The 23574-nt window shown below is 38.3% G+C and overlaps 1 protein-coding gene across 1 annotated transcript in view; it reads right to left on the reverse strand.

The window, feature by feature from the left end:
- Window positions 1-13790: 13790 nt before the first annotated feature.
- LOC122806049 (complement decay-accelerating factor-like) overlaps window positions 13791-23574 on the reverse strand; it is a 225738-nt gene continuing 215954 nt past the window's right edge. The window contains exon 4 of the mRNA XM_044076289.1: window positions 13791-13833. Within this exon, the coding sequence (XP_043932224.1) occupies window positions 13791-13833 (43 nt within the window). The remainder of the gene's footprint in view (window positions 13834-23574) is intronic.

Below are 23574 nucleotides of genomic sequence, written 5' to 3' on the forward strand. Positions count from 1 at the left end.
AATGAAATACTTTCTTTTTGGGTAAATTAAACACACATTTTATAACCACAAAACATTTCCCTTTCTCATAACTTCAGAACAATATGCAAGTTTTTAAAAATACCAACTAGATACTTACTACAAACCCCTAACATACCTAATTTGTTGAAAAATGTACTAAAATATACTGCTTGGTTAAAATTGCAATTAAACACCTAGTATTACTGTAACCATGACTTTAATGTTTTACTGCTTTTGGATGCTATTTAAACCTTAGAAACTCAACAATGACCAGATTCAGAACCATTAATACAGTTACCCCTTAAAGTTCTAACAGTGTGGGGTAATTCAGTGGATCCTGTTTCTTCTAGCCTTAAGAATATCCCCTAAACTTATCCCTTCATTTATGCCTGGATATTTGGTTGCATTAAGCTTTAGTTGCCAAGTTAATTCTTTGATCCCCAGCATTGTTTCCCAGTCTCCTCCTCTCAAGTCTTGTTTTACATTGTCCACTACAAAAAACTTTAATGCCATGTTTTTACAACTGAGAGAATGTTTATAAAACGCACTTGTTTCTTTCTTTGTTTTGATGTCGTTTATGTGCTCATATATTCTGCGTTTTAACTGCCTCTCAGTTTTGCCCACATAAAAGGATGGGCATTTTTGGCAAAATCCTACGTATATCACACCTGATGAATTACAATTATAATTGCACTTTGCATACAAGGTGCTGTTACGTAAGGAAATATGAACCTGTTCTTTGTTAATAAGATAGGAACATTGTTTGCATCTACCACATGCAAAAGTGCCTTTTCTTTTTGTTACTAGGGCTTGCTGTTTCTCTTCTAATTGGATATTTTGCTCGAATATTCCCTTCAAATATACATACATACACAATATAAACACACACACACACACATATATATATATATATATATATATATATATATATATATGGGTTTATGTCTATAGCTCGACAACTTACTATATCGACAGCCACTTCACCGACATCTGAAATAATCGACACCGCAACTCACGGACATTTAACAGGTAAGAGAATTAAATTTCGCTAATCATGCCTACCATGTTTTAGTAAGTATGGCAGTGTTATGCATGTGTGGTAGGCATGATTAGCGAAATTTAATTCTCTTACCTGTTAAATGTCCGTGAGTTGCGGTGTCGATTATTTCAGATGTCGGTGAAGTGGCTGTCGATATAGTAAGTTGTTGAGCTATAGACATGAACCCATATATAGATATATATATATATATATATATATATATATATATATATATATATATACACACACACATTATATATATATATATATATATATATATATATATACATATATATATATATATACACATACATACACACACACACACACACACACACACATGTGCATAGATACATATATCAAACATATACATATATATAACCCTGCTGAACTCATTAATTTTAACCTTCCACTTATCTGACAGGCTATGCGCTCCTATAAATACGAATGCAAAAAGTCACAGCCAGAAGAGATCCAAGAAAACGTTTTAATGGGTGAGCGCTTTCGTTCACAAACACTTAACTATGAACTTCTTCAGACACATTTTCTAAAATCACCCCTCCCTTAAATGCATTTAAAAATCACATGCCAAAAGCAATTAAAATCACTTACTGATCTTAAAAGAATATTTATTTATTTATTTAAATAAATAAATAAATAAATAAAATAAAAGAACACTTTCCTTTTTCACTTTAAAACTACATACATTTAACTTCATTATTATTTTTGTACATTTTTATGTTTTTTATACATATATATATATATATATACATATATATATATATATATATATATATATATATATATATATATATATATATATATATATATATATACATATATATATATATATATATATATATATATGCATATATATACATATATATATAAATATACATATATATATATACATATATATATATATATATATATATATATATATATATATATATATATGTATACATATACAGAGCTTCTACACTAACAGTACCTTACAGTTGGCAATAAAATTATGTTTACCACCTTGTTAGATTCTTTCATCTCAACAGGCACACAATGGAACATTGGTCATTTAACCTAGGGGGGTTCTGGATGTTCCTTTTTATTTTAAATTTAGGGTAGTGGAACAAGTTATACAAGGAAATAGGGGTGGCCACACTACACTTCAGCTTGAAAGAAGGAAACTATGGTGGCAATTGTTGCTTAATGCACATGCCCCCCCCCCCCGGGTTAAATGACTGTAAGGTACTATTAGTGTAGAAGCCTTATAAATATAACATAAAAATGTACAAAAATAATAATGAAGTTTAATGTATGTAGTTTTAAAGTGAAAAAGGAAAGTGTTCTTTAAGATCAGTAAGTGATTTTAATTGCTTTTGGCATGTGATTTTTAAATGTATTCAAGGGAGGGGTGATTTTAGAAAATGTGTCTGAAGAAGTTCATAGTTAAGTGTTTGTGAACAAAAAGTGCTCGCACAATAAAAAGTTTTCTTGGATCTCTTCTGGCTGTGACTTTTTGCATTCGTATTTGTGAAGTTATTCTAAGTTTAGGCTATGATCCTATGTTCTATACACCTGAACTTCATTACTATGTGGTTTTGTAGAATTGCTGCATGCAGCTCTCTTATGCTGATTCTAAAGAGTGGAACTATGAGAATGTGACATACATAAAATATTGTCACAGGGACTTTTTTTTTACCCCACAGAGTCGTGCTCAATAGCTCCTCTACCTGCATCCATTTGGCTAATTTATTCCACCATCACAGGAAAGAGGGCCAGGTCCACATTCATTCCTATCTGGGAATTCCCCATGAGTTCATCCACTCACTGCAAGATCAGAGGGTTATGGAGTGGGCCAGCCTTGCTTGTCCTGCAGGGTGGCCTATCCTCTCTCTTGGCATAGCACCCTCTCTGCAGTTCTTCCAAGCTCTGCTATAGCTGTCCTCAGAGTATCCCCACTCAGCTCAGTGTGACTGCACACTGCAGCACAAGCTTAATAGCCCTGGACTTCCTATGACAGGCACCTAGTTCTCCACCTAGGCATTCCTCATGATGAGGAATCCAACGTCCAACAGGTCTCCTCATTCCAGGATGAGTGAGCAGACAGCATCCTTCGTTCCTATAATGACCCCATTAGCTCTTACAGGTGTCCAAGCCACTATCTGAACTTTGGTCACTTATGATACAGTCAGAAGTCTCTACATAATGGAGTAACTAAACACATGGACTATGGTGGTCAATTACTAGCACTAAATATCATAACCTTAATTTTCTAATGTAAAGCTTAATGTACAAAAAACGTTTTAAGATGTATGAAAACACAAACTTTAGGAACTAATTTGGTATCCCACCCACTCTTCAGACATGTAGCTACCTCTGTTCTAGTTGTTATGTCCCTTCTTCCCCAACTCATTCTCCCACACATACCACAAACTCCAGCTCTACTAATCCCACTCCTGAATGCCTCTATACTCCATTTACCAAGGTTTCCTGCAGTCAGTTCTCCAAGCATTAAGATACACCCGCCCTCTGCTGACACAGAAGTGCCTCTTGAACTCAGCGCACTTACAAAAAGTGTAATAAAGTTCACAAAAAAAAAAACAACCATTTCATTCTGAGCAATGCATACCTCCAATAATGCAGCCAAGCAGCAGAACATAAAATCCCTTCCCTCTTTTCTCCAGGCTACAAAAATCACCACAACGAGGTAACAAGTTTAGAATTTCTTCAAAGTGGACCTCAAAGCCAGCCTCAGGGCATGCAGAGATAAAGTACTCTTTAGATGATAAGTTTTCAAATAGTGGCATAGACACAGGAGAAAGTAGACAGGGGAGGATGCAAGTGAGCTGCTGATGCTGGTCCACCCATCCTTGAGGGAGGGGAGCTGCCAAGACTACCTATAATAGTAGCATTTAATGCCATTAAAGCTCCATGCTTTAAATACAGAAGTGCGAATGCACCTCTCACAGGCTGCAATTGCTTCCAAGGTGAAAGGTTGACAGGCACAACCCCTAGCATCAAAAGGACACTGTGCCAGTCAGTCTCCTCACTGGCCCCACACATTGGATGGGTTGATCCTGCAGAAGGCTAATGCATGTCCAGCATAACAGATGGACAAGAAGGAACACTGATGGCAGCTGGTCAGCTTTGGGGAAAAAGTAAAAAATGAAATGACTACCTCCAAACCAGAATACCTTAAATCAGGTAAGGCTTAACTACAAACAGGAAGAATCAACTCTGAACCTTACTCCACCTCACAAAAAATCATACTTCATCTGTGACAAAGGTAAGCTAACTTCTCAGGAATCATGAGTTCCTTTGAATACGGAGATAAACAAACAAAGATATTTTCCTGTCCATAAAACAATAAACAGCACAGGTCTCATACTAAGATGAACTTCTACATAGTAATATAGCCTACCATTAAAATTAATGCCATGTTCATTGAAAAAAAAATGAAATCCTTCGTTTGTCAAAATACAAAAAGTCTTTTATTTGCTCCAAGCTTCCTCTCTAAGAAGTCTACACCGATTAAATTTACTGAGTGTGTGCTGTACTATGAAACCTTGCAAGACATCTACATTTCTTTTAATTCTGAGAACCAAATCCACCCCAAAATGTAGAATTGTTAAATTCATTTTCCATTTATCTTAATGATGCTCTTCTGTTTTACCCAAGGTTCAAGCCTTGTAGCCAAACAGGAAACACTGGTGGCACCAAATTGCATTTTGTTTTGCAATCGGATACAAAAATGTTCCTGATCCACATCAGCCTAAGTATAATTTTATTGTTCCCTTCAAGGGAACTATTTAGTCAACATCTTTGATATGATACCAATTCTGTCACATCAGAGGGTGGATTAACAGTACAGCAAGGCGTTCTTGAGTATGGCTAATGCTTGGGACACATCAGCAGCTCAGTGAAAGGGCAGCAGCACTATGGAAACAGAAGTGGTCCTTGTAATGGCCACAGCAAATGCGGCAGCAAACATATTCTACAGTAGCCTTCAGCAAAACAGCAACATCAGATGTACAAGTATGTAAGTGACACATTTCAATCATTAACGCTACAGGCTCACACTCCTACACACTCGCGCTGCCATTTTCTGTTAACACTACAGACTGATGTAACAGGCTAACACTCCTATACACTCATGCTGCCATTTTCTATTAACACTACAGACTGATGTAACAGGCTAACACTCCTATACACTCGCGCTGCCATTTTCTATTAACACTGCAGACTGATGTAACAGGCTAACACTCCTATACACTCGCGCTGCCATTTTCTACTTGATTTCAAATTTATCTGCAAGGCTAGAATCTTTCAGTTTAAAACACATTCCCTGCAAATTACTGTCTGGTTTTGCAAGATGTGTGCAGTTCTGCTACACAGTACCTAAGCACAGACAAAATGCATTTGTGTGTGCATAATAAGTGCACTAAAATACATCAAACACTAATACAGGATGGTGTTAAAGTGTACAATCAAATACTGTAAAATTTAAAACATTTTACAAAGATTCTGCTCCAAACATTCACATTTTTGTTTTTATTGAGTCTGGTTACGTTAAGTATGAAGTTAGGGAAGCAGCAATGCTTTGAAATTCCACTTACACAGGTAACCTGCTCTGACTACTTGTATTGCTTATTTTTACAGCAACTTAAGCCAACACTTCCAAACCAGAGAATAAAGATATCTCTGATGTTTTACGGGTTGATTTTCTTCCATCTTTATTGAAAAAAAAAAATTTTAACTGTGTTAAAGTGAACTTTAGCAAGTTTTGCCTTCTGGCTGGGTGATGCTAACACCAGACCCTTACAGGTGATACCATAACTTAAGGAATTCAAAGTGTGCAGGATACATGCAAAGGTGGCTCCTGGTAATGAAGTGCAAGATTCCCAACTCCTGGTTAACCAGCTTTAACAACTCCCTATGATCACCAAAATCAAATTACATCAACTTTAAATGTCTGTCAATGATGTTTTAGGCTGATCACAGAGTACAATGCCCCCTTTAGTATTCACCTGTCTCAACCCTTAACACAAATTGAATGACCACAATGCTTTCTCACCAATAAAATCAAGTGTCTAAATCAGTGGAGGGTTAGACTTATAGGCCTATAATGACACCTCACCTTTGCGCAGAGAATACTGTTGCTGTCCCTCTGTACGGCACAAATTCTGTTTGGAGATGACATTGAATGGCTTCTGTATGGTGTTTGACAGGTCCTGTTCAGCCTGGTATGTTATCCAGACCCACAAAAGCTGTAGTGTTCTACCCTGGGAAGAACTTTGAGGACTTGTTCCTAGGAGATTCAAGGGGGATGTAAATGCAGGTATGTGATCTATGAATGTATGTAGAGGGGGGGGGGGTGAAGTTAGAGTCAAATTTATTCATTAGTTGACTGGCTGTCCCCAGGGTCTGAGCATCGGATCTAAGTTACTATAAGCTCTGTGCAGTACATGGCATTGTTTCAGAGGTTCCTGATAGTTAAATGATTTTTACTTTTCTTTTAACCTGATGACTTGTTTCTATATGATATCTACCACTGGTTGAGTTGATCAGGGAGCAGTGCTCCTTGTTAAGGTTGCAAGAGCGTTTTTAATATCTTGCCAGTTTAACTTACTGGTGTTTACAGTGATGCAGAAAAGACATTCAACAGAGTAATGTGGGAATATTTATTTAAGGTGCTGGACGTATTTGGATTTCCTAGGCAACTTATAACCATGATAAATCTATATATGGAGGCTAATTAATACCAAGGTGAAGATTTGGACCTGCTTTTAATAAGTTTCCCATTCCAACCCCAACAGAAACCAAGCAGGGGTACCAGTTATCCCCTTGCTTTTCACATTATATTTAGAACCCCTTGCAATAGGGGTGATGCAGCTACCATACGCTGGTTACACTTTGATAGGACAAAACACAGAAATCATCACTTTATGCTAATCTCCTGACTTTTATGCTACAACCTGAAAGGAGACCCAACCCTGGTTTTCAAAAAGTTTAAATTTTTTGACAGAGCAGGAGATTACACGGTCACATAAGCAGTCGACATGCTACATTTAAACATTGGCAATATATCAGTTGCACATAACCGATGCTGGTATGGGGCAGGGTGTGCAGTCATTTACAGATCTGAAATATGTGGTAACACTAATGCATTGTTCAACAGGTCATTCCTTCCTTAACCGATATCTTTTGCAATGCTGCATGTTACAAAAGCTTGTTAGTTTATAAAACAACTTTAGCAAGAAAGCCCACACTGTAACTGTAAATCCCAAAAGTCAAAACTTTACAACATAAACTTACCATGCAGCTACATTTACTTTTTACAGCTATATATGACAGGTTCATCTGCTTACACTGACCATCCTACTATGCAATCTCCTATTCAGTAAAAAGGCCTAAATGTCTAACAGTTGGAAGGTTTTATTTTCAACTTCAGTTCTTACACGCTACAGCTTCAAGTTACAAGTACAAACAAGGTAAACGAGTGCTTTGCTACAATCATTTTGCTCTTCTTATTTTATTGCATTTTTCATGGAACTGTTGTGTTTTAAGTCACACAAGCCTTTACAATAGCACCGCCTAATACACAAACTAATGAGGCACAATGAGTCAAACCATACGACTTAGTAAATTTCTAAACATTCAGCAAGGAGAGTCCAGCAAGAGAATCTGACCTGCCCAGGAGCAGTAGTAGAGCAGATCATCACTGTAGTTAACAAATCTGTACTGTAGCCTTTTTTAAGAATGAAAGCATTAAGTGAAGCATTGTTAATTGTACTATGACCTGTGTTGTACCTGTTGACATCTCACTGATCCAAGATGAGTATGGTCAATGTCAGAGGAAGAAAATTAGTGGAAAACTAGGCAGTCCTATGAAAAATACAGAACTGTAGCCTGAGACACCAGCTTTTTAATAGTGCCAGTCAGAGAATTTTTAAACCTCATCCACCTCACCTGTTATGAACTACTTTTCTTAAAATTAAGATGCTTGCTATCAATATATTCTCTCCCTTCCACCACTTGTCACTTTGGTACAAATGCCCCCCCCCCCCTCCATGGCTGTCTCGCTCTGAGGTGCTGGGGACTGCAAGAGAGGAGACTGGTTAACAGAACAGTAGTAGCGAGTACGGACATATAGGGGTCTGGCTAACATCTCTGGGATATTTACTTGATGATTGACAAGAAAATACTGGCGATGCTGATAAGTCTGTGTTAAAGTGTTATACACATTTAATACATAAATGAGATCATACATCTCAGCTTTTCCAGATTTTTGCAGACTGTACAGATTTTTGCCTCATTTTGGTCTGTTCTTCATGTGATTTGTAATTTTTCTGGATTTTTGTGGCACATTAGTGAGGAATGAATTCACTAAATAGTGATAGGCATTTGAGTTTCATTCATATGGATGAAAACGCTTGAAGGTAAATTTAACTATAGTTTTACTGCACTGTTTTCCTTAGCTGCCATAGCAGCTAGCTTTTGGTTATATTTATTAGTTTGTGCTGCCTGGACTAGTTTGTTCTCCCAAAAGTTAATCAAGTTACTCTCGAGCACTACTCGGCGACAGATTTTGTTTTCTTTTAACCTCGCCCCTTTCAACTGCGTGGATAAAGGTGGGATTTCCTCCAGGTGATACACACAGCACATGCGTTGCATGCAATACTGGTACCATGAGCACAGTTAGTGGACTGTAACTTTTGTCTTCTAAACAAGTCCTTTCTTTTCTGATATGCATATCTGGTAGTTAAATTTATGCACCTGAAGCTGGCTTTAAATCTGCAAATTGGCAAGTAGCCATCGGATCCCTCATACCGCTCAACTGTCAAGAATTTTGCAGAATGTACAGATTTTCCTCATGTTTTGGTCTGTTCTTAATAAACCTTTTTTCAGGCAAATTACTGAGGATTAAAGTGATTACATAATGACACATCTGAGTTTCAGCTTTATATCCTTCAGAACATGCTTATTTGCCAATGCCACACCTCTTAATCTTGCAATTTTCTTACTTTATAACAGCAGTTTGCCCCTCTTGAAGACGTTGGAGATTTAAAAAATTTTTTTTTAAAAAAGACAGTTTTTACAGCCGCAGCCCACCAGCCAGCCAACGAGGATGTTGTGAAGGTGAAACTGGGCGCCTCAGCATCAGTCCTTAAAAAAACTACTGATTTAAGATTTTTGTTTTAATTTTTGCTGCTTGGGGTATAATACCATGATAAAAACCATCACCAGAAAACTGAAAAAGCAAAGTTTAAGTGAAATTCCATCCTTTCAGTTAAAGGTAAACAAATGCAAAATGTCATAGCAGTACACACTAACAATATTAAACTACAATCTGTTGAGTTCAATTAATTAATCTCATGTTATCAGTCTTTACAAAATTTGAATGCTGGTTTGTTGGAAATCAATTGACATTGTTGTGCCATTGTTTTGCAGCCCAGTGTGTTCAAAGTCCCTTGACTCCCTCCACTGTCATAAAGTTGGGAACTTTTAGCTTTGCACAGTACATTTTGATTTAACATTCAGCCCTCAGGATAAGTTCCTAGTTTTATGTTCTGATTTTTAAAGTGCCTGGATATTACTAGGTATTGCCCTGTATATTATTTTGGTTTTCTTGTACATGCAAAATTTTAATTAATTAACATAGGATGACAAAATGTAAAGAAAATAACAGAACTGCACTCATGGATTTGCCTCCCCTCCCATCTTAACCCTCTCAGAAACCTGGTTAAAACCACATATCTCTAACTTAGAAATTCTAACCCCAGGATGCATCTTTCACTCAGACAGAGAAATTAAGAGAGGTGGGAGAGTTGCCGTCCTCTACTCCGACCAACTCTATCTCTCTCCACTCTCAGTTTCCGTACCCAGCTTTGTACCTGTAGAAATTCTAATTGTAAATTGTCACCTCAACCCTCATAAAAATTGACATTGCTTCCATCTATATCCCCCCGGTGAAAATATTCTTGAAAACTTTCTCTCATGGCTCACTCAATATGTTCCTTACGAAACCATTATACTTGAAGATGTTAACATAGACTGGGCTACACTCTCTTCCTCATCTCCTACTCATAGTCTCAATCATTACGGCTTCCACCAACTCATATCTTCCCCCACTAGGACTAACAAACACTCTACTTCTAGATCTATATTGGACTGGATCCTTACTTCTGATCCTAACCTCTATCATAACCTTGGCATTCTTCCTAATGCTCTAAGTGACCATTCCGCTACTTACATCCATAGATAATCCCAACATTCTCCCAAACAACATCTTTACAGAGAATGTTGCAATCTCAATCATTTTGATCCAGACAAATTTAATTTTATATTGTCCAACATTAATTCGACGTTCCTATATAATCTCCCCCCTCAATGATGCTGTAACAACTTTCAATAAGTTATTTCTTGATGTATTGAACTCCATGGCACCTTCCGGAAAAGTCGGAGTAAAATCCAACTTTGTCCCCTGACTCACTAAGCAAACCTTCTCTATTATGCATCAGAGAGACAGTGCCAGGAAAGCCTGGGTCAAAAATAAAACCCCTCTCTTACTTCAATGTTACAAAGAACTTAGAAACATGTCTAAAAAACTAGTCAACAAAGATAAAAAAAAACTTTCTTTGCCACCAACAAATGTAACCCACATAAAAAACAAAACAAATTCTGGTCCACCATAAATAAAATCCTCTACTCAGGTAACCCCCAACCCTTCCCACTTAACGCTGCCACAGAGACTGCTGCTCTCTTAATCACTTCATAGAAACAATTCAAAAACTTACTCAAAATAGTTCCACTTCTTCTACTCTTCCTTTACCTCCCAGTCTTACTTCCTGCAATACCTTCTCCTTCCAACCAGTTCCCACCACCTTCATCAAATCCCTCCTAAATAAACTCAAGCCTTGCTCCCCTCTGTTGACAAATTACCTTCCCATTTTCTTAAAATCACTGCTAAGTCTACTGCCTACCCTGTCTATATTCTTATAAATTGATCTATTACTGAAGCTCTTGTCCCTGATATATGGAAATCCTTTTACACAATCCCTCTCCACAAAGGTGGAAACTCTATTGACCCTTCCAACTATTGGCCTATTGCTATCCTATCCCCCCTATCCAAAATTCTAGAAAAGCATGTCCATACTCAGTTACTAAAACACTTGCTTGATAATAACCTCCTAACTCCCACCCAGCATGGCTTTAGACGTCACCACAGCACTTCCACTGCAGTACTGTCATTCACCCCAAACAGTAGCAGAAGCCCGTGATAACAGCCTGCTTGTTTCCTGTTTATTCCTTGATCTCTCCAAGGCCTTCAACACAGTCTCTCACTCTAAACTGATAACTAAACTCTCTGACCTCCATCTCTCTACCCCCTCTACAAACTAGTTCACTAGCTACTTATCCAACAGACAACAACCCATACATTGGCAAACTGTCTCCTCCTCCTTTTTTCCTGTCAACACTGGTGTCCCCCAAGGTTCTATTCTGGGCCCCCTCCTGTTTAATATTTTCACTAACAAGCTACATTCTGCTACTAACCTCTCTGCACTTTTACAACATGCCGATGACTCTACTCTTATCACCAACGCCCATAGCATTCCTGAACTTCTATCTCTCACCCAAGACACTTTCTCTTCCATCGAAACCTGGCTCTCAGACAATCAACTAATACTAAATCCTAGAAGAAACTAAACTCCTGCTTTTCTTTCCTAAAACACTGGCACAGCATAAACCCTCATGCTCCATTACCTCCCTTAATAATACCATCATCAAACCTGAACCCCATACTAAATTACTCAGTGTCACTAATAAAAAAAATTTAAAAAAAAAAACAAAACACACCAGAAACTTGGTCTCCTCTACTGTAATCAAAAATTTCTTTCACGCTTCACTAAACCTTCCCTTGCCCTGTCTCTCCTTTTACCCTGTCTTCTGTATGCAGCTCCTGTCCTTACTAACCTACAATCATCACTTCTTTCCAAATTACAGCAAACATATAATAAAACAGCCAGATTTGCCTCCAATCTTCCTTATAAATCCCACCACTGCCTCGCTCTGAAGTCACTACATTGGCCAGAATTCTCAAACAACTTCTTCCACAATTACATATTACACACTCCATCCTGTATAACCCCCATTTCCTGCTCCTCCATCTCTAATACTGTGTCTTAATATAACCCCTAATGTCTACTTCGTACAACTGACAAACACCTTCTGGACATCTAGAAACCTTCTAAAAATATTGGAAAGTCCTTATACAAATACTCTGTAGCTCACACTTGGAACACTCTTCCTCTCAATATAGGAAGATAGGAAGTATACCCCACAAGTACCAATTCAAACTAGAACTTAAACAATACCTACAAAAGACCTGGTCCTGTCCTAGTCAAGCTCCGACATGATGTATGATACTTTCATCCTATTCCAATCCTTACTCTAATTATTTCTCATTCTAATGACACAAATACAATATACCTATATTTTTGCTCTTGAAAGATTTTTTTGCACATGGTTTATTTTGCTGTTATTTTATTTCTACGGCTGTAACAAGTTCATACCTGTATATAATAGAGGATTTCATCTTATGTATTACTTGTTATAAATAGATTTATTGTAATTTTTTTCATTCTTGTATAATTATAACTATGTTTGGAGCTTTTCTCCATGGGTATCCACTGAAAAATGGGCCCCTGGCTCAGTTGGACCAACCCGGTTAAAAAATGGCAATAAATAAATAAATATAAAATGTGTAGAATATAGTCAGAAGCTGCTGATCTGGACTATATAGTTTGTATACTATAGTTTTACAAAATTAGCTACCTCTGTGTTTTTTTTTCAGTTGCATATTTATAGTACACAATAGACTAGGGCTGTAATAATTGACTCCATGTGCTTAATGAGCAGAGTGCAATGCAATTCCCTGACAGTTTATAGCAGTAGTGTGTTTTGCATTCAGACACACACGTTCAAACTGTAATCACTCATACACCAACCTCTCAACCTGGAAACATCAAAAATCTGGACAAAGGCCCAACAAAAGTAGGTACAACTGGCAAAAAATTGGGATGATAAGTAACATAAAATCAGCATACATAATCATGCTACCCCTCCCATTCCAACTGAATTGTGAGATGCCAACATGAAGACTGAAGTCAGTAAATAATAATAAATAATGGCAAACATTTGAATTTTAGACTTCATATCTATCAGAAAATACATAATAATGCAAAATCTGTTATTCCAGCAACTACCTGAGTTTACAGGAGCAATATTTAAAATATTTCCCTATTTTTGGGCCTTTTTACCACCATTATTTTTGGCTTTGTCCAGATTTCTTGCTCTGAGAGATTGAGAGGTATGACAGGTTATATAAAACGAGAAATAAGTTATAATCAACTGCAAACAATTTATCAAAATGAGGCCCATCAATCCTAGTACTCAGCCTGTTAATTAAAATGAGCTTCCTGTCACTCACTCTGCATTATGAATCTTCTATTGACACTTTTAATATCAAAACAGATCTCGAATCTCAAGTGTGGTCCTGCACAGCAGTCCCTCCAAACACAGTCAGAAATGACTGAACATGAAAACTGATACTGATGATACTAAAACCAGCTTACATAAAGCACCATAAATGCACGAAGACGACCTCCAGGAGAAAATGCTAGGATAAACCAAACAAACACTCTAAAGTACAGGAAATGGCACAAAGACCAATTTTACATACACACCAACGCTAATGGTCTGCAACCACACTCCCAACATTATAAACATTTAATCTGAAATTGAAAATAAAAATGAAATAAAAAAATCAGGAATTGAAGGGGCCACTCGGAAATTTGTGGCACCCCATTATTTTGCCCTCAAAACTGGTAAATACAGAGGAACTTGGTATGGCTGACAGTTATGCCATGCACATATCTCTCAACTTCCTAAAACGAGAAATCTGGCTAAAGCATTAAATAATTGGAGGGGGGGCAAGGATAGATTTTAAAATATTGTTCTTATAAACTTAGAATGCTGTTAGAATAACAGGTTAATAGCAGTTAATTTTATTTTTATAAAAGAATGTTGCATTTTAGTTTTCTACAAGTAGGTCAAAGTTTGATGCAAGCTCAGATGTTAATATAAATAAAACACAATTGTTCTGATTATATTTTAAATGTAATATTTTGTCTGTTCTTCAACTTGCGTCTGAATGTTGGTAACCCACAATTCACTAGGCTGGGTGGGGTTACATAATTATATATGAAATTTTATGTTAACCAGCATCCAGATTTCTGTCCAGTTGTACTTACTTTTCATGGGCCTTTGTCCAGATTTTTGATGTTTCAGGGCTGAGAGGTATGGTACTAGCATTTATTACTGGGTAAGTCACTAAGTGCAGCCTGGTTACAACATACAAGACATATGCTCCATTGCTCTACCCATGCCTAGAAAAAGCTCCACTCAACACCCCACCAAACATCTTTGACAGAACTCCCAAAAACCTCATTCTCATCACTCTCCATGTGCTTTAGTGTGTTCTAATGCTCATTTCCCCCAAACCGCTTTAAATGAATTCTTACATTTACACACACACCCACACATAATAGCAAGAGATGCCAGGTAACATTCTCCAGCAGTACAGCTCTATCCGGGCTCATGGTAGAAAATTGCCACCACACCAGACTACCAGGCTGGGTACCTCTTTCATGGTTTCATTCTTGGTAATATGCCAAATGACAAAGTACAGGGCACTCTGGATAGTTAGCTGCCAATTCTAGCAGTTTGTCACCAGTTAGCAATAAATGCCCTAATTAATTTAATACATAAAATGTGACCAATCCACAACCTTTTTAAAAGTGAACACTATTTAGAAAAAAATTAATGATAAATGATACAGTGAACAGATTTAATTTGCTTTTCTTTTATCAGGAAAGTCAGTAAAGGAACTGAAAGGTCCATTTTCAGCTGAGCCTAGGAAAAAAAACTCTTGAATAAGGATAGAAATACATTCGACAATTCAAAACAAAAATGGTCAACATTTACAAAGCTTATCTGATTAAGGAAATACAAGTTTTCAAGAAGCAAGTAGATTCTTAATATTCTAAAGTATATAGAGACAATAAAAATACACACGTTGACAAAAAAAAACAACTTTTGAACAAAAAAGGAAAGAAAACACGTAACTAGAGCTATTCTTTTCTTTAACCTATATTCTGAATTACAAAAAATACTTAATTTTAACACCTTTGTTATATTATCACACAAGATACAGGTGCACACATTAATAGAAATGAAAAGTGCAGAAGCTTAACTTACCAAAACATCAGATGTCCTAAGGATCACTGTTGCAGAATTCCAAGCTGTTGGGTTATCTTGCCAAATAACATGAGCATCCTACCATGATACCAAAGCCAAAACGTTCCATAGAGCCATACTCTGACATATGACCTAAGCCCATGGGCATAAGCCTACATAAGTGGATGTATTAACATAAATCCTCAAAGTTTCTCTAAGCAAGTAAGTCTGAAGAAGACTGAGAAACAAACTTAACTGGTCAGCTGAGGGAACAGACAGAAAGACAGTGATCCATAAAAATTCCTAATTTGGAGTCTTGGAAAAGAAACAATTGGGTCAACTCTGTGAACATTCTTGATCTTGTCTAAGTAGAATCTGTGCTATGTACATACAGGGAATACATTCTTTCCTCCTTCTTTGTGGGATGGGCAAGATTCATGGTGTGGTTGAGAGTTCACTTAACGTTATAGGCAGGAAAATATGTTTGACCTTTATAAAAAAGAAAATAAGGGCCTGCCAGATGTTCTCCCACTTAAGGTATCCAACAGAAAAAAAAATGGTGATGAAGCTTCAGAAAACCAATAATGACCAATGAAACTGTTGGTCGAGTCCTAAAGTGTTGTCAACACTGTATTTCTCACAGTGCCTTGTTTTAAGCATGGTGAGTATCAACTTTATGTTCCCCCACATCTTGAATAATGTAGAAGGGAATCCATTCCTAAAATGATCAATTTGTTGGTTGACAGATGGATCCTGCCTTCTACAGGGCCTTGCAGGAGAGCACATTCACATCCTGACCTGCCCTGAAGTAGGTTCTCACACACCTGCTAAAAACATGTGATCCTAAGGTGATGCCAACACCTACAGAATTAAGAAAAAGGGAAACTTTCTCTGTAGTCCCTTTGACAAAACTTTGTTTGAGAGGCCTGGACTACCTCACCTTCTTGCCTTACACAAGGTAGGTCACATGCTGTACGGACAGACATCTTTGACAAAACTTTGTTTGAGAGGCCTGGACTACCTCACCTTCTTGCCTTACACAAGGTAGGTCACATGCTGTACGGACAGACATCCCTATCCCCTAAGCCATCTTTACAGCTACAATACAAGAAAGTGAGAGTGGAGCAGACAGCAGGTGGGCAGAGAGAAAACATCCAGCCAGTCCAACCCTCTTTGTCTAGTATGCTGTCACCCTGCCACAGGCACTGACTCATATAGAATCATATATGGAGAGAGGGGGCTTGGCATGCACTTCTTTCCTCTCCCTTAGGAAACACTGATGGTGATGAAGAAAACACTTGTCCAACTCCTATTGTTTCTTGGCATTACACTTAATAAAGAAGTATTTAAAATTGGGATGAAAGTGCAATTGGCTTCAATGAAAAAAGTACTCAGAGCTTGTTTGTATGGAAGAGCTCAAGCATTTGGTGATCACATCAGTCTTCCTAGCCTTTAAGGATACATTAAGTACAAATAGAAAGCAGTCTTTAAGATGCCTAGGCTTGATATCATAACTTTCCAGTTTGATTCAGACATACCCACAGAGATCTTGGAACCCACAATACGCCTGACACCTGCTCATACTCCTGCTACCCTGCTGGAGGTCAGTATATTGTTCAAGATTCACACGTATGAAAAACTGAAGTTAAAGGTGATTGTGAGAAGGGGGAGGGGTGAACCCCACCTAATTTCCAATGCACCTAAAGGCATACCACAAATTTTCATTAGAAGAGAATTCCCAGATCACTCAGAGGTTAGACAGGGGTCGGAGCCCCCACATTTAGTTAAGGGGACGCTGCACCTAGAAAACAGAAAAAATACTAAAAATATCCCCCCTCAGATGCACAAAAAAAAAAAAAAAAAAAAAAGTGGATGGATTTTTCACAGGGCCTATTTAATGTCATTATGACACCCAAACCATCAACCCTTTCAAGGCCTGCTACTACAACCATTTCTCTTTCTACTCCACAAAAGACCATTAGACACTTCTGATTATGAAGAGGATGAATCAGATTCATGAGCACTCTAGCCTACTCATCAAAAATCCATTCACCAGATCAAGTGGCCTGGAATGATAAAGATTCCCTTTATCCTGCCCCCCCCCCCCCCCCCATTGAAGAAGCTTCATTTGAGGAAACTATTTAAATGCTAAAGCATTTCTGAGTGGGAATGTAAACAGATTTCTGAACTTAAACAGAGATACTATAACCTCCTTGAAGTAGACACCCCTGCTCCTGTACCTCCCTGTTCTGCAGGCTTTCCTGGATGCTTCTGCATCAACTCCAACTGCACCAGATTAACAGCAGCCAGCACTAAAATAGCCAGGCATATTTTACAAGGTACCCAATAACTTAAATTTCTGTACAAAAAAAAAGTGCCAGACCCCTCTGTTTTTCCCATGTCAGACAACCCCCCACATTATCACCTGCTGTCATGCACTTCCTTCTGATAAACTCACTAGCCTTCTGTTCCAACAATTAGATACATTTGCTACCAACACTGCTCAATGAAGTCACTACTGCCATGCCTTAAAACAGATAAAGAGGCTAGAGCTTAACTACAAAACACACTCTGACTAGCTATGGCATACAAACTGATATATTATCCTGAACAACACCCTGCATTAAAGAAACATTATTGCCCTACACCCCTGCAAGGGGCCTCCATTCTGGTGAGGCATTTCTAAGCAGCACTACTAAAGCAAATTATTCATCGGGGACTCACTATATTCCTGTTACATCTCCAAGCACTGGAATACCATCCCTACACAAGTAAAACTGACAAATGCCTAAGCTATAAAATCTGGCTCAAAGAAAACCTTAGCCAATCCTGGTCATGCTCATCACCTGATTGACACCACTAGTGAAAGCTCAAATGTCTTATTGCTTTTCACTAACTTTTTGCCTTCCTCTGTTTGAATCATTACACCCCAAACAACTTTTCCCTCCTATACCTGTTGAAGTTGGGGGTGAAAAAAAGGGATGTATCAACACTTCTCAGCTTTCTCTTTTCCTAACTGCCCCCATCCAGTCCTCTACCCCTCTCGTGCAACACCTGTATACCTAAGTCATTAAATCTTCTAGATACACCAGTATGGAACAGGCAGTATAAATGGTGTTAATCGTATACCGTGCTGTCTCAGTCATATACTATGACCACTATCCTCCTATACACTGCTAATATCTTCCCTCCCCTCCTACACACAGTTTTACAACTTACTTCATTATGTCTGTTGAACTCTTCACAAACCTACACAACACTAAATCTCCTTTTCTACATAATTTTATAACTTAACTTCATTACATATCTTGCACTGCTTGCAAACCTTTCTTTACCAAATGTCAAAACACTAAACTTCTTTACAACAATGTTTTCCCTTCTGCAGTATCAATTTGACTTCCTGCAAGAATTTATGCTACAAGTACTGTATAGACGCATAATTGCTGATGTAAACACTTTACTGTATATACTTGTTTTGGATTTTTTTTTTAATGAGAAATTCAACTGTTTATTCTGAGAACTGTCTGAAATTCACTTATCTAAGTGATGGAGCTTCCTCACCCCCACCCCGACATGCACCGAAAATGGGTTCTGCCCAGGGAAATAGAAAGATAGAGGTTTATATGTTCTCTACTCTAGCCTTGAGAGCTCTGAATTATCAAACTCAGATAATTAAATACTTGTTTATTTTCAGAGATTTAAATAAAAAAAAAAGTTTTCCTCCCTTAAGGAAACTACCATTAAACAGGCTTTATCTTTGGTGGCTCAGGCTTCCAAAATGCTACGCAAAGCATTAAATGCAGCTAAGATACTGCAAGAAGCTTCCTCCAGGTCAACTGCTTTTCAGTCCCTTCCAGAATACATTAAGGGAAAACTCAGACTCTTGCTTAAAGGAGAACCACAGCCACAGACTCAAAAACATGCTTATTTCATCATGATTTGGCATTTCCTACGTTTTAACACCATTCTGGGACTATTTACAGTTTTTTAAATATTTTTATACATAATTTCCGAGTCTGACCACATGGGGTCTGGCGTCTTGAAGTAATTCTGATAGCTTATTCTGCCTCTAGGTATCCCGCAATGCAGTGCTCGTCTGTAAAAAGTTACATCATGCAGGCCTCTTTCTTCCTAAACCTCCTGTTACTGCATTGATTTTACATGCATACACTACTGTCTTTCAGTCAGTTTTAAGTAACATTTCATGCCATTCAATGACTACTTAAAGCACAAACAGTGCAAATGCCACAGAACATACTTTCAAAGTGCTTTTTACTGCTGCTTCTTTTTAGAATGGCTAAATTGCAGTTTTTTTGTGAAGCCTGAATTGTCCTACTTTGACTCATCTCCCATCCCCCTTCACACCTAACTTGCCTAGCTGTCAAAATGCTAATGGTAATTTGAGCTGGTACCTGCTGTGATTGACAGCTCACAGCAGGAGACTTGACTCATTTACTATTTCCTTGTTCTAGCCTTTACTTACTGTATGGGTAGGGGAAGGACCAGGGAGCTATGACATCACAGCATGGGTGGATTTTTAGGACAGTCATGGTGATGTCAGTTTGGGGAGGGAATTGGCCAGAAAACTACCTGCATTCATTGGCTTTGATGACATCAGTGAATTGGAGATTTTTTTAGGGTGGAATAAAAGTTTTTTTTCAAAAGTGAAACCACCACAGTACAGTAAGGTGCTATTCTAGTGGAGAGAAACAGTCAATTTAAAATATTTAAATGCTGTGTTGTTGTTTATTCATAGCAGGGACAATACATAGGGAGAAAAAGGACAGAGAAGTTGAGCATCTAATAACAGAATCCCACTGTTGTCCTTTAAAATCAAGCTTCTTTTGTTTGGTCCGGATGCTGCTAGTCTTTTCAAACATTTACAGGGACAAGCCAAAATTATGAATGACTGTACACATCTTTTTTCTGTGTCAAGGTACCAAAGGAATTCCCCTGAAAAACCCACTTCCTTTGCTTGCTGGGAACCTAGACCTTCTCACAAAGCCAAGAAAATGCCTAGGAAAAGATTCCAGTACAAACCAGAGAGGGACTCCAGATCGGGGAGGACCTCCTTAGTCAGTCATGTCTGCCTGACTACCTCCAGTCACCCTCTTCACCACATGGTCCATCCCTTCCTCTACCCAAAAGGCTGATCTCATCTCTAAAAGAGGCTACTCATCACTTAAGATAAACGAGTACTTTCAGCCATCCAAGAGAGACAGAATGACCTGGAAAGAAATCTCCTTTCATTGGCATCCCTCCTCCACCTCCACCGCACAATCAGATAAAGTCACTCTATCCCATCATTCAAACATTGCTAGAGCAAGGGACATAAGAACCTGTGCCTCCACAGTAAGCATGGGAAAAAGGGTTCTGTTCCAGACTCTTCCTTGACCCAAGAAAAGGAGGACTGGAAACCAATTCTAGACCTCTCCACCATCAATGGATTTCAACCATGTTTCAAAATGTTGTCCCTGTAAACTCTGCTTCCATTCAGCCTTCATCAAGCATTCCTGGTGTCAATGGACATAAAGGATGTAAATCTCCACCTTTTTATTCATCCGGCCTACAGGAAGTTTCACTGGTTTTCCACTCAAACAATACACTTTCAGTTCTGTGCTTTGGCTTCTGAGCTCTACAGTCCCCAGAGTCTTCACAAAGTGTCTAGTCTCAGTTAACAGTTTACTGCAGGACTCAGAGAATCCAATCATTCACTTACTTGAGTAACCTGTTAATGCAGGCACCTTCCCAGCAGGTAATCTTGACTCATCTCATATTCACAATGGCCCTACTTCAGCCCTGAGTTTCACAATTAATCTGTGAAAGTCAGCAATGAAACCAAGCCAAGGGCTAACCTTCTTGGGATGCAGACTAGATACCAAGCTCACACAGCACTGCTGCCATCAAAGTGCAGAACCTGGCCAGTTACTTATTTTCTCTCATTCCTCTTCAGTCCTGTGCAGTAAGGGAGATTCCAAGAGCAATGGAGTTCACTGCAGCAACCATCCAGATGCTCCCATTTGACACATTCCATATGAGGAAGATGCAGTGGTACCTAAAATCCACCTGGCCATAACATTCTCATCCACTGGACACAGACATCCTTCTCTTGCCTTGTCTAAAGGAAATTCTGTGGTGGATAGAGATAAAGCTAAGCCTGGGTCTTTCTTTCAAATGTAAACACCTGAACAAAAGCTTCACAAAGACGCATCAGACAATTCATGGGGAGCATGAATGGACAACCTAAATGTTCTGGGGCAATGGCCTACAAACCAAAGAAAACAGCACATTAATCTGAAGGTGATAAGGGCACTAAATGAGGCCCTATAAGGTTTTTGCCCATTCTTAGAAACCAGGTCGATTGACAGGATTCACAGACACCACAATTGTCAAGTGGTACATTAACAAACTGTGCAGACGAGCTCTTCTGGCATGGGAGCAGGCCATAAAAGCAACTTCTTCCTCCAAATGGTTTAAATTCCCTTACAGGGAAATATCCTGGCAGACTTTAAATCAAGAGAAGATCCCCACAAATAGATGCTGAACAGGGAGATCTTCCTAGAAATACTCCACACATGGACTCCAACAGCTACTGCTCTTTTGCGTCAGGACCTACTGCCCTCAAGCTTGGAAAACAGATGATATGTCCTTCCCTTGGAGATAGAGGTTCTTATATACTGTCTCTCTACTTCCTCCTCTTCCCAAGGTCTTCCTGAAGATAGAGAGAGAATACTGAAAGATCCTGGCCAATGTAGCACTGATTTCCCCCTAAGCTTAGGACTACCACCAGAAGCTTCCCTCCACAGTGGATTTGCTCACACAACAGAAGGGCTTACTACTTCATCCCAACCTGTCATCCCTCAGCTTGATATTACAGATGATAGGATTCTAATCCTTTAGACACCAATATTCTGAGGACATCTTTCAGGTTCTCCAAAAGACAAGAAAATGAAAACCTGCTACCAGTAAATCTTACACAGCAAAATGGAAAAGATTTTCTGTATGGTGTTACCCTAAATATCAGGACCCATTTCAGGGCAATACCTCAGTGGTCCAATTATCTGTGTGAGCTGCTGCAGTCTGGCCTAGCATACTCATATTAAAAAACACATTTCACCCATTTCTGTGTGCTACTCCTGAATTCACCTCTCTTGGCCAGATTAGAAGTAAAAATAGTTTTTAAAAAGGTGCACTGTACCTGAAACTTCCCAAAAAGACTATCCCACCTGCTTGGGACCTCGACTTTGTGCTGGAAAAACTCATGCTCTCTTCTTTCAAACCAGAATATCTCCTTCAATCAAATTCTGTAATTGGAGAAGCTATTCTTCTGGCAGCCATCACCTCTGTCAAACGAGTATCCGAACTCCAGGCCTTTACAGCAACCCATGCCTTCCTTATTTTTTTGTAAAGAGAGAGTCTTTAAGAGACAAAAAAAAAACTCAAAAATTAAAGCCTACTACAATCAAACCTGTCCAATCTACTGGCAAATATCTTAAAACAGCAGCAGAGGCTACTGCATATCCAGTTTTAAGTCTGATAAATTGACCCATATCTGAAAATTAAGTCCCCTTATTGTGGAAAAAAATATTTAATTGGACAAGAGTGGAATCAATACAGCACCTTTAAACTACAAACCAATTACTATTTTATCCCCCCCTATTGTAATCAAATGATCTAAGAGATGACTAGCTTCTGCCTTCAAAACTAACAAGGCATACATCCTCAAAGCACAGCTATTGCTTTGAGTTTTGTTAATACTGTCAACACCCACAGACATGCCAGAAGCCCACTCCATCCTCCTCCTAGAATTATGAAAAGTTTTTGATACAGTTTCCCACTAGAAACTCCCTCTCTCATCCTTAGGGCTTACAAACCTCTTCACTGCAACAAAAACATAGCTACCTGTCACAGCACAAGCAGTACAATGGAAAACTGATTTCTCCATCTTCTAGCCAGAAACTATTGGTGCCCCTCAGGGATCTGTACTAGGCCCCATACTTTAACATTCAATAACTTCTTCACTGATAAAAAAAAAACAAGCTACACTAGTTCAGTATATCAAAGACCCTAACCCAATCTGCTCTTCCAAATCAATGTCTAAACTCCAAGACTTTACAAAACAATCCTTAATCAATTGAGATATGGCTAAAAATTCACAACTACATCTAAACAGTAACAAAAGATAAACCAGTGTACCAGAGGCAGAGAAACAACCTAGGCATTGGCAAACTTTAACT

This window comes from Protopterus annectens, chromosome 7.part0 (genome assembly GCF_019279795.1).
Source record: "Protopterus annectens isolate FY-2018-M chromosome 7.part0, PAN1.0, whole genome shotgun sequence".
NCBI classification, from domain to species: domain Eukaryota; kingdom Metazoa; phylum Chordata; order Ceratodontiformes; family Protopteridae; genus Protopterus; species Protopterus annectens.